The sequence below is a fragment of the Hemitrygon akajei genome, chromosome 32, assembly GCF_048418815.1.
Source record: "Hemitrygon akajei chromosome 32, sHemAka1.3, whole genome shotgun sequence".
Taxonomy (NCBI): domain Eukaryota; kingdom Metazoa; phylum Chordata; class Chondrichthyes; order Myliobatiformes; family Dasyatidae; genus Hemitrygon; species Hemitrygon akajei.
The window spans coordinates 33,256,409-33,271,086 of record NC_133155.1 but is presented as its reverse complement, the minus strand read 5'-3'; the positions used below and the strand labels follow the sequence as shown (position 1 = coordinate 33,271,086).

The following is a 14,678-nucleotide window of genomic DNA, read 5'->3' as shown; positions in this document are numbered from 1 at the left end:
GAACCCGGACAGGGTAAACAGGATGCGGAGGAGCAGGTCAGAACCCGGGCAGGGTAAACAGGATGCGGAGCAGGTCAGAACCCGGGCAGGGTAAACAGGATGCGGAGGAGCAGGTCAGAACCCGGGCAGGGTAAACAGGATGCGGAGCAGGTCAGAACCCGGGCAGGGTAAACAGGATGCGGAGCAGGTCAGAACCCGGGCAGGGTAAACAGGATGCGGAGGAGCAGGTCAGAACCCGGGCAGGGTAAACAGGATGCGGAGCAGATCAGAACCCGGGCAGGGTAAACAGGATACGGAGGAGCAGGTCAGAACCCGGGCAGGGTAAACAGGATGCGGAGCAGGTCAGAACACGGACAGGGTAAACAGGATGCGGAGCAGGTCAGAACACGGACAGGGTAAACAGGATGCGGAGCAGATCAGAACCCGCGCAGGGTAAACAGGATACGGAGGAGTAGGTCAGAACACGGACAGGGTAAACAGGATGCGGAGCAGGTCAGAACCCGGGCAGGGTAAACAGGATGCGGAGCAGGTCAGAACCCGGACAGGGTAAACAGGATGCGGAGCAGGTCAGAACCCGGGCAGGGTAAACAGGATGCGGAGCAGATCAGAACCCGGGCAGGGTAAACAGGATACGGAGGAGCAGGTCAGATCCCAGACAGGGTAAACAGGATGCAGAGCAGGTCAGAACCCGGGCAGGGTAAACAGGATGCGGAGCAGGTCAGAACCCGGCCAGGGTAAACAGGATACGGAGGAGCAGGTCAGAACCCGGGCAGGGTAAACAGGATACGGAGGAGCAGGTCAGAACCCGGGCAGGGTAAACAGGATGCGGAGCAGATCAGAACCCGGGCAGGGTAAACAGGATGCGGAGGAGCAGGTCAGAACCCGGGCAGGGTAAACAGGATGCGGAGGAGCAGGTCGGAACCCGGGCAGGGTAAACAGGATGCGGAGCAGGTCAGAACCCGGGCAGGGTAAACAGGATGCGGAGCAGGTCGGAACCCGGGCAGGGTAAACAGGATGCGGAGCAGGTCGGAACCCGGGCAGGGTAAACAGGATGCGGAGGAGCAGGTCAGAACCCGGGCAGGGTAAACAGGATGCGGAGGAGCAGGTCAGAACCCGGGCAGGGTAAACAGGATGCGGAGGAGCAGGTCAGAACCCGGGCAGGGTAAACAGGATGCGGAGGAGCAGGTCAGAACCCGGCCAGGGTAAACAGGATGCAGAGCAGGTCAGAACCCGGGCAGGGTAAACAGGATGCGGAGGAGCAGATCAGAACCCGGCCAGGGTAAACAGGATGCAGAGCAGGTCAGAACCCGGGCAGGGTAAACAGGATGCGGAGGAGCAGGTCAGAACCCGGGCAGGGTAAACAGGATGCGGAGCAGATCAGAACCCGGGCAGGGTAAACAGGATACGGAGCAGGTCAGAACCCGGGCCGGGTAAACAGGATGCGGAGCAGGTCAGAACCCGGGCAGGGTAAACAGGATGCGGAGCAGGTCAGAACCCGGGCAGGGTAAACAGGATGCGGAGCAGGTCAGAACCCGGGCAGGGTAAACAGGATGCGGAGCAGGTCGGAACCCGGACAGGGTAAACAGGATACGGAGCAGGTCAGAACCCGGGCCGGGTAAACAGGAAGCGGAGCAGGTCAGAACCCGGCCAGGGTAAACAGGATGCGGAGCAGGTCAGAACCCGGGCAGGGTAAACAGGATGCGGAGCAGGTCGGAACCCAGGCAGGGTAAACAGGATGCGGAGCAGATCAGAACCCGGCCAGGGTAAACAGGATGCAGAGCAGGTCAGAACCCGGGCAGGGTAAACAGGATGCGGAGGAGCAGGTCAGAACCCGGGCCGGGTAAACAGGATACGGAGCAGGTCAGAACCCAGGCAGGATAAACAGGATACGGAGCAGGTCAGAACCCGGGCCGGGTAAACAGGATACGGAGCAGGTCAGAACCCGGGCCGGGTAAACAGGATGCGGAGCAGGTCAGAACCCGGCCAGGGTAAACAGGATGCGGAGCAGGTCGGAACCCGGGCAGGGTAAACAGGATGCGGAGCAGGTCGGAACCCGGGCAGGGTAAACAGGATGCGGAGGAGCAGGTCAGAACCCGGGCAGGGTAAACAGGATGCGGAGGAGCAGGTCAGAACCCGGGCAGGGTAAACAGGATGCGGAGGAGCAGGTCAGAACCCGGGCAGGGTAAACAGGATGCGGAGGAGCAGGTCGGAACCTGGGCAGAGTAAACAGGATGCGGAGCAGGTCAGAACCCGGGCAGGGTAAACAGGATGCGGAGGAGCAGGTCAGAACCCGGGCAGGGTAAACAGGATGCGGAGGAGCAGGTCAGAACCCGGGCCGGGTAAACAGGATGCGGAGCAGGTCAGAACCCGGGCAGGGTAAACAGGATGCGGAGGAGCAGGTCAGAACCCGGGCCGGGTAAACAGGATGCGGAGCAGGTCAGAACCCGGGCAGGGTAAACAGGATGTGGAGGAGCAGGTCAGAACCTGGGCAGGGTAAACGGGATGCGGAGGAGCAGGTCAGAACCCGGGCAGGGTAAACAGGATACGGAGCAGGTCAGAACCCGGGCAGGGTAAACAGGATGCGGAGCAGATCAGAACCCGGGCAGGGTAAACAGGATACGGAGGAGCAGGTCAGATCCCAGACAGGGTAAACAGGATGCAGAGCAGGTCAGAACCCGGGCAGGGTAAACAGGATGCGGAGCAGGTCAGAACCCGGCCAGGGTAAACAGGATACGGAGGAGCAGGTCAGAACCCGGGCAGGGTAAACAGGATACGGAGGAGCAGGTCAGAACCCGGGCAGGGTAAACAGGATGCGGAGCAGATCAGAACCCGGGCAGGGTAAACAGGATGCGGAGGAGCAGGTCAGAACCCGGGCAGGGTAAACAGGATGCGGAGGAGCAGGTCGGAACCCGGGCAGGGTAAACAGGATGCGGAGCAGGTCAGAACCCGGGCAGGGTAAACAGGATGCGGATCAGGTCGGAACCCGGGCAGGGTAAACAGGATGCGGAGCAGGTCGGAACCCGGGCAGGGTAAACAGGATGCGGAGGAGCAGGTCAGAACCCGGGCAGGGTAAACAGGATGCGGAGGAGCAGGTCAGAACCCGGGCAGGGTAAACAGGATGCGGAGGAGCAGGTCAGAACCCGGGCAGGGTAAACAGGATGCGGAGGAGCAGGTCAGAACCTGGGCAGAGTAAACAGGATGCGGAGCAGGTCAGAACCCGGGCAGGGTAAACAGGATGCGGAGGAGCAGGTCAGAACCCGGCCAGGGTAAACAGGATGCAGAGCAGGTCAGAACCCGGGCAGGGTAAACAGGATGCGGAGGAGCAGATCAGAACCCGGCCAGGGTAAACAGGATGCAGAGCAGGTCAGAACCCGGGCAGGGTAAACAGGATGCGGAGGAGCAGGTCAGAACCCGGGCAGGGTAAACAGGATGCGGAGCAGATCAGAACCCGGGCAGGGTAAACAGGATACGGAGCAGGTCAGAACCCGGGCAGGGTAAACAGGATGCGGAGCAGGTCAGAACCCGGGCAGGGTAAACAGGATGCGGAGCAGGTCAGAACCCGGGCAGGGTAAACAGGATGCGGAGCAGGTCGGAACCCGGACAGGGTAAACAGGATACGGAGCAGGTCAGAACCCGGGCCGGGTAAACAGGAAGCGGAGCAGGTCAGAACCCGGCCAGGGTAAACAGGATGCGGAGCAGGTCAGAACCCGGGCAGGGTAAACAGGATGCGGAGCAGGTCGGAACCCAGGCAGGGTAAACAGGATGCGGAGCAGATCAGAACCCGGCCAGGGTAAACAGGATGCAGAGCAGGTCAGAACCCGGGCAGGGTAAACAGGATGCGGAGGAGCAGGTCAGAACCCGGGCAGGGTAAACAGGATGCGGAGCAGATCAGAACCCAGGCAGGATAAACAGGATACGGAGCAGGTCAGAACCCGGGCCGGGTAAACAGGATACGGAGCAGGTCAGAACCCGGGCCGGGTAAACAGGATGCGGAGCAGGTCAGAACCCGGCCAGGGTAAACAGGATGCGGAGCAGGTCGGAACCCGGGCAGGGTAAACAGGATGCGGAGCAGGTCGGAACCCGGGCAGGGTAAACAGGATGCGGAGGAGCAGGTCAGAACCCGGGCAGGGTAAACAGGATGCGGAGGAGCAGGTCAGAACCCGGGCAGGGTAAACAGGATGCGGAGGAGCAGGTCAGAACCCGGGCAGGGTAAACAGGATGCGGAGGAGCAGGTCAGAACCTGGGCAGAGTAAACAGGATGCGGAGCAGGTCAGAACCCGGGCAGGGTAAACAGGATGCGGAGGAGCAGGTCAGAACCCGGGCAGGGTAAACAGGATGCGGAGCAGGTCAGAACCCGGGCAGGGTAAACAGGATGCGGAGCAGGTCAGAACCCGGGCAGGGTAAACAGGATGCGGAGCAGGTCAGAACCCGGGCAGGGTAAACAGGATGCGGAGGAGCAGGTCAGAACCCGGGCCGGGTAAACAGGATGCGGAGCAGGTCAGAACCCGGGCAGGGTAAACAGGATGTGGAGGAGCAGGTCAGAACCTGGGCAGGGTAAACGGGATGCGGAGGAGCAGGTCAGAACCCGGGCAGGGTAAACAGGATACGGAGCAGGTCAGAACCCGGGCAGGGTAAACAGGATGCGGAGGAGCAGGTCAGAACCCGGGCAGGGTAAACAGGATGCGGAGGAGCAGGTCAGAACCCGGGCAGGGTAAACAGGATGCGGAGGAGCAGGTCAGAACCCGGGCAGGGTAAACAGGATGCGGAGGAGCAGGTCAGAACCCGGGCCGGGTAAACAGGATGCGGAGCAGGTCAGAACCCGGGCCGGGTAAACAGGATGCGGAGCAGGTCAGAACCCGGGCAGGGTAAACAGGATGTGGAGGAGCAGGTCAGAACCTGGGCAGGGTAAACGGGATGCGGAGGAGCAGGTCAGAACCCGGGCAGGGTAAACAGGATACGGAGCAGATCAGAACCCGGGCAGGGTAAACAGGATGCGGAGGAGCAGGTCAGAACCCGGGCCGGGTAAACAGGATGCGGAGCAGGTCAGAACCCGGGCAGGGTAAACAGGATGTGGAGGAGCAGGTCAGAACCTGGGCAGGGTAAACGGGATGCGGAGGAGCAGGTCAGAACCCGGGCAGGGTAAACAGGATACGGAGCAGGTCAGAACCCGGGCAGGGTAAACAGGATGCGGAGGAGCAGGTCAGAACCCGGCCAGGGTAAACAGGATGCAGAGCAGGTCAGAACCCGGGCAGGGTAAACAGGATGCGGAGGAGCAGGTCAGAACCCGGGCCGGGTAAACAGGATGCGGAGGAGCAGGTCAGAACCCGGACAGGGTAAACAGGATGCAGAGGAGCAGGTCAGAACCTGGCAGGGTAAACAGGATGCGGAGGAGCAGGTCAGAACCCGGGCAGGGTAAACAGGATGCAGAGCAGGTCAGAACCCGGACAGGGTAAACAGGATGCGGAGCAGGTCAGAACCCAGGCAGGGTAAACAGGATGCAGAGCAGGTCAGAACCTGGGCAGGGTAAACAGGATGCGGAGCAGGTCGGAACCCGGGCAGGGTAAACAGGATGCGGAGCAGGTCAGAACCCAGGCAGGGTAAACAGGATGCAGAGCAGGTCAGAACCCGGACAGGGTAAACAGGATGCGGAGCAGGTCGGAACCCGGGCAGGGTAAACAGGATGCAGAGCAGGTCAGAACCCAGGCAGGGTAAACAGGATGCGGAGCAGATCAGAACCCGGGCAGGGTAAACAGGATGCGGAGCAGGTCAGAACCCAGGCAGGGTAAACAGGATGCAGAGCAGGTCAGAACCCGGACAGGGTAAACAGGATGCGGAGCAGGTCGGAACCCGGGCAGGGTAAACAGGATGCAGAGCAGGTCAGAACCCAGGCAGGGTAAACAGGATGCGGAGCAGATCAGAACCCGGGCAGGGTAAACAGGATGCGGAGCAGGTCAGAACCCGGACAGGGTAAACAGGATGCGGAGCAGGTCAGAACCCGGGCAGGGTAAACAGGATGCGGAGGAGCAGGTCAGAACCCGGACAGGGTAAACAGGATGCAGAGCATGTCAGAACCCGGACAGGGTAAACAGGATGCAGAGCATGTCAGAACCCGGACAGGGTAAACAGGATGCGGAGCAGGTCAGAACCCGGGCAGGGTAAACAGGATGCGGAGCAGGTCAGAACCCGGACAGGGTAAACAGGATGCAGAGCATGTCAGAACCCGGACAGGGTAAACAGGATGCAGAGCATGTCAGAACCCGGACAGGGTAAACAGGATGCGGAGCAGGTCAGAACCCGGGCAGGGTAAACAGGATGCGGAGCAGGTCAGAACCCGGTCAAGGTAAACAGGATGCGGAGCAGGTCAGAACCCGGACAGGGTAAACAGGATGCGGAGCAGAGTACGGAGCCGGCAGAGAGCAAGAGACAGAGCAGGATACGGAACAAAACGACCACCCGCCTGGTCCCAGTCCCAAGGTGCCTTATAAACACCTGCAGCTGAATTGGCCACAAGTGTGCCTACTTAAATCAGGAGGATCCTAACTGGCTCAAGGGTGACGGGAGGGACAGCTGCAAGACCCGGAGTCCGCGGACCGGATCAAGACCCGGAACGCGGGCTCCAGACCGGACCGGACCCCGACAGGTATGGACATGTTCTCCTATTACTGGGTAAGGGAATGATCTTCCACTGTTGGGTGTTCACCATGACCGTCCATTGTCTGCTATGAACTACATCTTTAGAGTTTTGACTTGCATCATGTTCCATCTATTGGGGATGAATGATGTTGCTCCATTGCTGGGTGTGGAGCATGTCCACCACCTTTGGGTATGGGAATGTTCTCCTACTATTGGGGATGAACCATGTTCCTCCATTGTTGGGGGTGAAAAGATGTTCTTCCATTACTAAAACGGACCATGTCTTTCCACGATTGGGATGGACCTTGTTTTTCACTGCTGGTAATGGACCATTTTCCTCTCCTATTGGGATTGAACAGTATTCCTTTCCAGTTCTGCATGGACCATGCTCCTCCACCACTGGGAATGGAGAATGTACTATCAGGGATGAAATGTGTTCCTCGACTGTTGAGAATAGGACTACATCCTTTATTTATTGGGTACAGACCTTTCTCCTGTACTATCTGCTATGTCACATATCCCTCCACAGTTCTCCACAAGTTTGTTGTGGAGGTTGCAGGTGTGGGTGATACTCTGGAAGGATCATGCCAATTTTCTGGTGTAAATACTGTACAGAACAGAGCTACAGTGCATTATGTTGACTGAATTGCTTACTTTCCATTTGATCGTTGTCTCCCTGTGTGAGCGGAACATGGCCTCTGGCAGTCTATTAATCCTAATGTGAGCTGTGCAATATGGAGCCCTTCCACATAGTTGTGGGATTTTCCCAGTTTGTTGCCCTAGCTTCAGGGGGCATCTACCAGCCTGTGGGAAATACTGTACGTCTGCAGGCTTCATGTTGCCAGCTGCTTTGCTACAGTCACGGCAGGACCTGGGGAAAGTTCAGAAGATAGTGAGTTAGAAGGGGAAGTCTTGCTTTAATTGCAAACCAGTTCATAACTTCTCTGGCATTTGACATTTGGAAATAATGTTTTGAACGTCATGTTGTCCTCAAACTCAGTGAGACATGAACAGTCTCTGGAAAGACTGTGTCATGGAGCAGACTGCACAGTGGATAGGATTCAGACCTGAGTTGGGACGTGACCTCCAAGTAATGAGCAACTCCTGTCACACCCTTGTGTATCTTCCGAATCAGCGGTCAGAGTTCTGTCTGTAGTTAGTGAAGGGAGTGCAGCCAAAGATTCCCTTCCCCGAGTCAGAAGATTAAATCGAAAACTTATTGAAGGGGCTCGGCCCTCTAATTAAGGTTGAGAGCTGAGTACAATACTGAAGACCCGTTACACTGTCCGAGCCACTGTTTCAAGTGTAGTGTTAAGCGGATGGTCTCTCTGCCTATGTAGATTCAGGTGATAGATGTTTCAGGGTTGTCAGAAGGTGTGTAAGGAACTCACTCAGTATCCAGCATACATTTCTGCTTCAGCCAAGACCAGCCAGGCAGCCGTGCTCTTTGTAAGTCCTGCTGGGGCCACTCTGGCTGCCAAGTACATAAATCACCCACTTCAGTTCATTGGCTTCCAACTTCTTTGAAGTTGATAATGACAGATACATGAAACATCTTTTCTCCGGTTGGGAGTCTGCTTGAGTGTAGAAAAGGAATGAGGTTAGAATTTCTCATCAGCGGTCAGCCATCCGCATTCACTTGTGTCCTTTGATAAACAGTGAGCTTACCTGGAGCTATATGCACTCCCACAACAGGTTCCTATTTCCCCTTGCCTGACCTTGGACATTGGATCTACCATTCCCTGCCAAAGCCCTTCCCAACAAAACTCAAAAAACACCAATCCGTCACAGACCAAACCATCATGGGACCAGCAGCCTATGCGAGGGCCACCAGGTAACACGCATTTTAAACCAATGTTTTTGGCCTAGCTGAGGCTTTTAGTGGTGGACTGTGTGAAACAGTGCTCCTCTCCCTGCCCCCTTTTCCACCCCATTAACGTGCAGTGGAAAATGTCCAAATCCAGCACACATTTTTACTGGTTCCCCGACTCCGTACCTTTCCCACAATGTGGTAAAGGTTGTGATACTTCAGCCTGGAACGCTTGACGCAAGAGGTGCTCTTTCTGTAGGAGGTAGCTTCTCAGATCCCAGTACTTCCGCAGGCTCGTTGGGCCAAGCCCGGTGCAGTACTCACTTTCAGCAGCAGGGGGTAGAGTCTCTCCACGTCTCCCTGGTCTGGCCCCCACTGTGAATCATTATGTCTGTAACCCCAGTGCGACGATTTGTATAACAATCAGCTTCATTGCAGCTCACTTCTGCTTACCTAATAACGAAATAAGCTGGCATTGAAACTAATTACTAACTGGTAACTCTGGTGTACAATTAACCCATGACTTGTGGATAAAAGGAATCTTCGACCAGCAGGTCTATATATTTTGGACAATAACACAGCAACTGCTTTATTTATTTAATCCCCTAATATGTGCAATAACGCTATACTTTTATCTTCTTCTTGACTCCTAGTAAGCTCTTTAGTAGTAAAAAGAATTTCTTCCGGATTCAGAGCACTCGGAAACTGAGGTATCGAGAACTGGGATGGGTCACGTGAACTTTGGAATGCCAGCTACCCGAATCTGCATGAACCCTTCTGCCTCAGTGCCGGGCTCCCTTGCATCAGCTCGCATTGGAGACTAGCCTGCTCTCCATTAGGTGGACCCCCTAGATGCTTGATACAAAATGATGATTTATGCCTGGTTCCTGCATGGGTAATGGGGTTTCTCTACCTGATAACCAAACCGCTAACTGATTCACCCTCCTTTAATCCCGCACTAACCAGCTCCAGGTTTCTAAGGTCCCTCCTGTTTCTGTTTCTTACTCTGCTGCCTCTACATGGGAGATGGGGATGGCTCTTTTTTTTAATGACGAGGCTTTGGTTGTCAGGTGGTGCCGAAGGGCTGGAGAGTGAGAAATGTTCAAAATAAGCCCATGCCGGTTCATTTAACCTCTGTGATAAGAGCATTTTAGGATCAGCTTCTTCCCCTCTGCCATCAGATTTCTGGCATGATCACTCCCTCACTAGTCTTCCATTGCAATACTTATTGTAAGTTGTAGCAACGTGAACTTTATTGCTACCGTTGATGCTGTGCACATGGACTCCCAGGCAGCTTTTGATAAGGTACCGCATGAGCGGCTTCTTAGCCAAATGTTGAAGCTCAAGGCATAGATAGCACAGGTGTGAAACGGGCTCAGTATTTTTCCCAGACTGGAGGAATGTGAATATTGATGTCCCCTCTCCCCGGAGAAACATTAGGTGGTGCATTCTCAAAGTTCAAAGTACATTTATTATCAAGGTCTGTGTGCGATATACAGCCCTGAGATTCGTCTTCCCGCTGTCGGCCAGGAAGCAAAGAAAGCCCTGGAACCCGTTAAAAGAAAATAATTCAAACCATTTCCCCCCCCCCCCCACACACACACACACACACACACACATGCGCGTGTGTGTGTGAAAAAAAAATACAAATTGAACCAAAGGGAAAACACAGAATGTAAAACACAAAAACAGAAGAGTCCAGGCATACTGAACTCAGTGTGTGTCGCCCACCATCCCTCGGCCTCCCCGATCAAAATCGCAACAAAGAAGATGGAGCGACCAGGAACCAGAAACACATCGTAACGTGAACTACGGAGTCCAGTCCACAAACTGCATTGATTAAACTTTGCCCCAGACCAGGACTCCAGCACAGTCGAGCATCAAGCCAAAGGGAGAGGGAATATTTGAATGGAGGGATTTTCCTCCAGAAGCACTGAGAGAGAGAGAGGGGGGGGAGACCATCACTCACAGACACCTTCCTCCGGCAGCAGCGGACAAGAGGCTGGTAGATGGCGCTGAAACCTGCTCACGTTCCGCTCACTCCTTGATTTCAATCGTTTAATCGGCGAGATTAGTGAGAAGTGGGGCCTATGGTGGGCCTGTGCCCCATCTCCAGGCGCGAAACCTCATGGGACCCTCTCAGAAACAGCAAAGCGCCAGATCAGCCTGAAAGCACACCACCAGAATGTAGATCCCAGGCTCCAACGGTAGCAAAACCACACTGGGAACAAAAGGAAGATGTAAAGGTTTCGTGACCCGTCTGGAGAATGGCTGCCGTGGTCGCGTTCTTCGCTGGCGCCATCTTCTTCGAGTGGCGTGGAGGGAAATAGTCAATATTTCAGGCCGAAAGTGAGAAGAAGTGATACTGCGTAAAGAATACTTTCAGCAGCAGAGCGGCCTGGAGGTGTGGACAGTGAAAGTGGCAGGGCAGATTGAGAAAGCAGTTAATCAGGCATAAAAAAAACTCTTATCAATAGAGACAGGAATCTAAAATTAGTCGTTAAACTTTGTAACGCAGGCTGAGCAGGGATGATGGGTTTACTCCTCTGCTGACTCTCTGGGATTCCCTGCAGTTTAATCCCAGCTCTCTGTGTGTATGAGATGTGAAGACCAGCTCTAGTGTAATGCCTGTCTGATGTCACCAGCATGATCTAGGCAGTTTGTCAGATTGACACAAGGCCAGCTCCTGATTTAATTAATGCTCCTTGTGATCTTTTTAATTTTTCCCTAACACCCCCAACATCACAACATTTCCTAACTTTCTCTCATCCCTCTCTGATCAGATGTCTTTTTCTGTCCCAAACCCCCTTCACCTGTCTCCAGGTCCTTGGCCTGGTGCGGTACCAATCTCCTCACCATGCGTCCCTATGGTCCTACCAGATCCCCTTCCCACCTGTCTGCTATCCTCCATCCCAGCAATAGAACTTGGCAAAGTGACGCCAGGGCCCCCACTCAACAGTGAAAAGGCACTCTAAGAACTTTCTAGCCGGTAGACTGTCCTGATGCATTTGCTGATGTAATGAAGTTCCTTTTTTTAATGAAGCACCACTGGTGGTGTGAGGACACAAGTAAATCCATCCGTCTCCTGGAATCACAGGCCACAGCTGGAGCTCTTAGACCTGAGCTTAAACATTTGTGCCCAACCCACTTCTGCCAGTGAGCCAACAACAGAGTTGAAGTTTAACCTGCTGTGACATTCACTGTAAATAACTTACTTGGGAATGTAGCCAGAGGGAACGCCGCCTCCTGGGAATGGTGACGATGGGCAACTAGCCCAAATCAAAGTGGATTGGGGTGATGGCGGGAGAACAAGGAAGCCTAGGATGGGCCGAATGTACTCCTAGCACCTTTTCCGTGGTGACGTACAGTGGTATAAGGTGTGATAATGAACTTCAGGATGGGTGGCTGAAAGTTTGAATAAAGCAGTGGGTTTTAGAGAGCCTCTCAAACAAGGTAGAGCAGTTTTGGGAAGAACTTTCAGAAGCTTGCCAGCTGCCTGGGGTGAGAGGTGAAAGTCAGGGTGGATGCCAGACTGGAAGTGGAGGTGTGCAGGGAGCCCTGAAGTGGCTTGATGCCTGATGAGGATACCGAGGTAGGGAGTGGCTGAGGGAATGGAGAGCACGTGAGCTGGGTGAGAAGCTTTAAAAGTAATGTCTTGCTTAACTGGGCAAATGTAAGTCAGTGAGCACAGGGTTTGGAGGGAGGGAGAAACAGAATAGGGGTAGGTAGCTCACTGAGGCAGGGACGAGGCTCTTAATGAGTTGAGGAAAGGATGAAAGCAGTGCCTGGAGGTGGAGGTGGATGTAGGGGATCATTTTGGGTTGATCCAAATGGTCAAATACAGTGTTACAACATGGTCGAGAACAGCTGTCCACATCCTGTGTGTCTCCCTCCTTTCTTGATGCTGTTCTCCAGGATCCATCTCATGGCCCTCAGCCTCAGAGACTCCTCGCTCCTCTTCTCCAGCTGGACAACCTGCGTGGCACACGTGGGCAGGCGCTGGCCAGGATCCCTGCGATCTGTCCCACTGGAGCCTGAGGAAATTCGCGACTCTTGTGTTTGTGTTCCTCTGGTGTGGCCGGGGAGATCGTGGGGGTGAAAGTCCAGAAAAGCAGGTGGAAGCCTCAGCCTCCCAGAATCCATGTCCAGCTGAGCAAGTTTGAGGGGCAGAGCCTCTCAGGATAAAGGAGTCACACAAGCTGCCTGAGAACCTGACGTCGATCGTGACAAAGTTCATCCCCTGATCCATCACCGTGGTATCCTTTCCTCTTCATTGAAGGGTCCGTGTTCTGAGGAGGAATTCCCGTGGTCCTGCGTCACCCAGGGGAAGCTGGCGCTGCTGGCTAATCACAGAGTCAGAGGGGTCAATGTTCCTCAGTGAAGCCCAAAAGGGGAAATATTTATTTTCGTGAGCACACTGCCCGGGAGAATCCTCCGAAGCAGCACTTTCTGAAGAATGACGATCAGCAGCAGCTTCTCGGGGAGATCAGGTGCCAGGGAAACTGAGGGTCAAGTTTCTCTGGGCAGAGTAGCCCGGGAGGAAGGTCTTCCTGCAGAATGTCACATCCCTTAGTCGTGAGGTATTTGGGCAACCAGAGCCCCTGATCCTCATTAAATAAGGTCTCAGAAAGCTTCCTGATGAAGGGTCTCCACTGACGGTCATGACTATGTGCAAAGCTGCAAGCCCCTGACCCACCCTGAGTGGACAGTCCATTTCCAGTAATAAGACCATAAGACATCGGAGCAGAATTAGGCCATTCAGCCCATCGAGTCTGCTCTGCCATTCCATCATGGCTGATCCCGGATCCCACTCAACCCCATACGCCTGCCTTCTCCCCATGTCCATTGATGCCCTGAACGATCAGGAAACGATCAACTTCCGCCTTAAATATACTCACAGACTTGGCCTCCACCACAGTCTGTGGCAGAGCATTCCACAGATTCACCACTTTCTGATTAAAAGATTCCTCCTTACCTCTGTTCTAAAGGGTGGCCTCTTTCTAGTTCTGGATATCCCCACCACAGGAAACATCCTCTCCACATCCACCCTATCTAGTCCTTTCAACATTCGGTAGGTTTCAATGAGATTCCCCCCCCCCCCCCCCCCACACACATTCTTCTAAATTCCAGTAAGAACAGGCCCAAAGCTGCAACCTTCTCTGGAGATGTGCTACTTGTTTCACTCCTGAAGTGAGTATAACTCTTCAACTAACTTGTGGTCCAGTCTACTGAGGCCGATTCAGAGTGGAGCCGTCTGTCCAGTTTAAGTTGGTGCCATTGAAACGCATCGAATAGTGATCTCACTTGCCGTTCCCCTGACCATGGGTCAACGTCAGATGTGCGAATGTGAATCATGTACAGACATGATTGGTCCAGTTTTGATCAGGTGCTGCTTCAACCTCCCGCATGACCTCCTCGGGGTCAGATTGAAATTAGATCATTACAGCAACATGTTTTATACAATCCAGTATCCTGGTTACAGAGGACAGGATAAGGAAGGTGGTAGGATGCAGGAAAACCGTGATGTATTTAAATGATACAACAAGGATTAAGTTCTCCTCATCTCCTTGTTGTAGCTCTTAGCAACTGCAAATGAATCTCTTGGAGAATAATTTTTCCTAAATTATCAATGGCTTATTTAATTCAGCAGGTTTTCCCTCATAAACACCTGTGTGGAGCTCGCCGCATTACAAATGGTGCCCACTACACTGTGGCAGAGCTTGTGATACCAACCCTGCCACGGGCACACACAACTTGCAGATGAAACGGCAGGTTGCACACTGTGGTCGGCTAGAATTGTGTACAGTGTTAATTAGCAACTTCATAAATATTCACAGAACTTGCCTTCTCTTGTGACCTTTGCCACTCGTCCCACTGAGTTACATTTCACATTCTGCTAGGCTGCTCACCAAGCGGGTCTACAGCTTCAGTTCCCCAGCCGCTCACCCCCAACGTCTGTCCTGACTCAGCCAAGCTCTGCCTCACCCACTTACCACCAGCAACGCAACTTTAACCTTAAACTTCTCATCAGCTCTGCGGAGTTAAAATGAGTCTGTCCCTTTTCCAACTCCAGCCATTCCCTCCTTCCCACCAATAACATTTCAGGGACTTTCTCCACCCCCCCCCCCACCTCATGATGTCACCTGCCATACCCATTGGCTCTCCAATCAGCCAATGAGAACCAACTCTACCTGGCTGCAAATTGTTCTGTGACTCTGAACGTTTAATGCAGCAG

The 14,678-nt window shown here is 54.1% G+C and overlaps 1 protein-coding gene across 1 annotated transcript in view; it reads left to right on the top strand.

Moving 5' to 3' along the window:
* Nucleotides 1-14,678, top strand: part of LOC140719694 (potassium voltage-gated channel subfamily KQT member 4-like) — a 180,582-nt gene that overhangs the window by 95,653 nt on the left and 70,251 nt on the right. Inside the window, exon 10 of the mRNA XM_073034493.1 lies at nucleotides 9,097-9,153. Within this exon, the coding sequence (XP_072890594.1) occupies nucleotides 9,097-9,153 (57 nt within the window). The remainder of the gene's footprint in view (nucleotides 1-9,096; nucleotides 9,154-14,678) is intronic.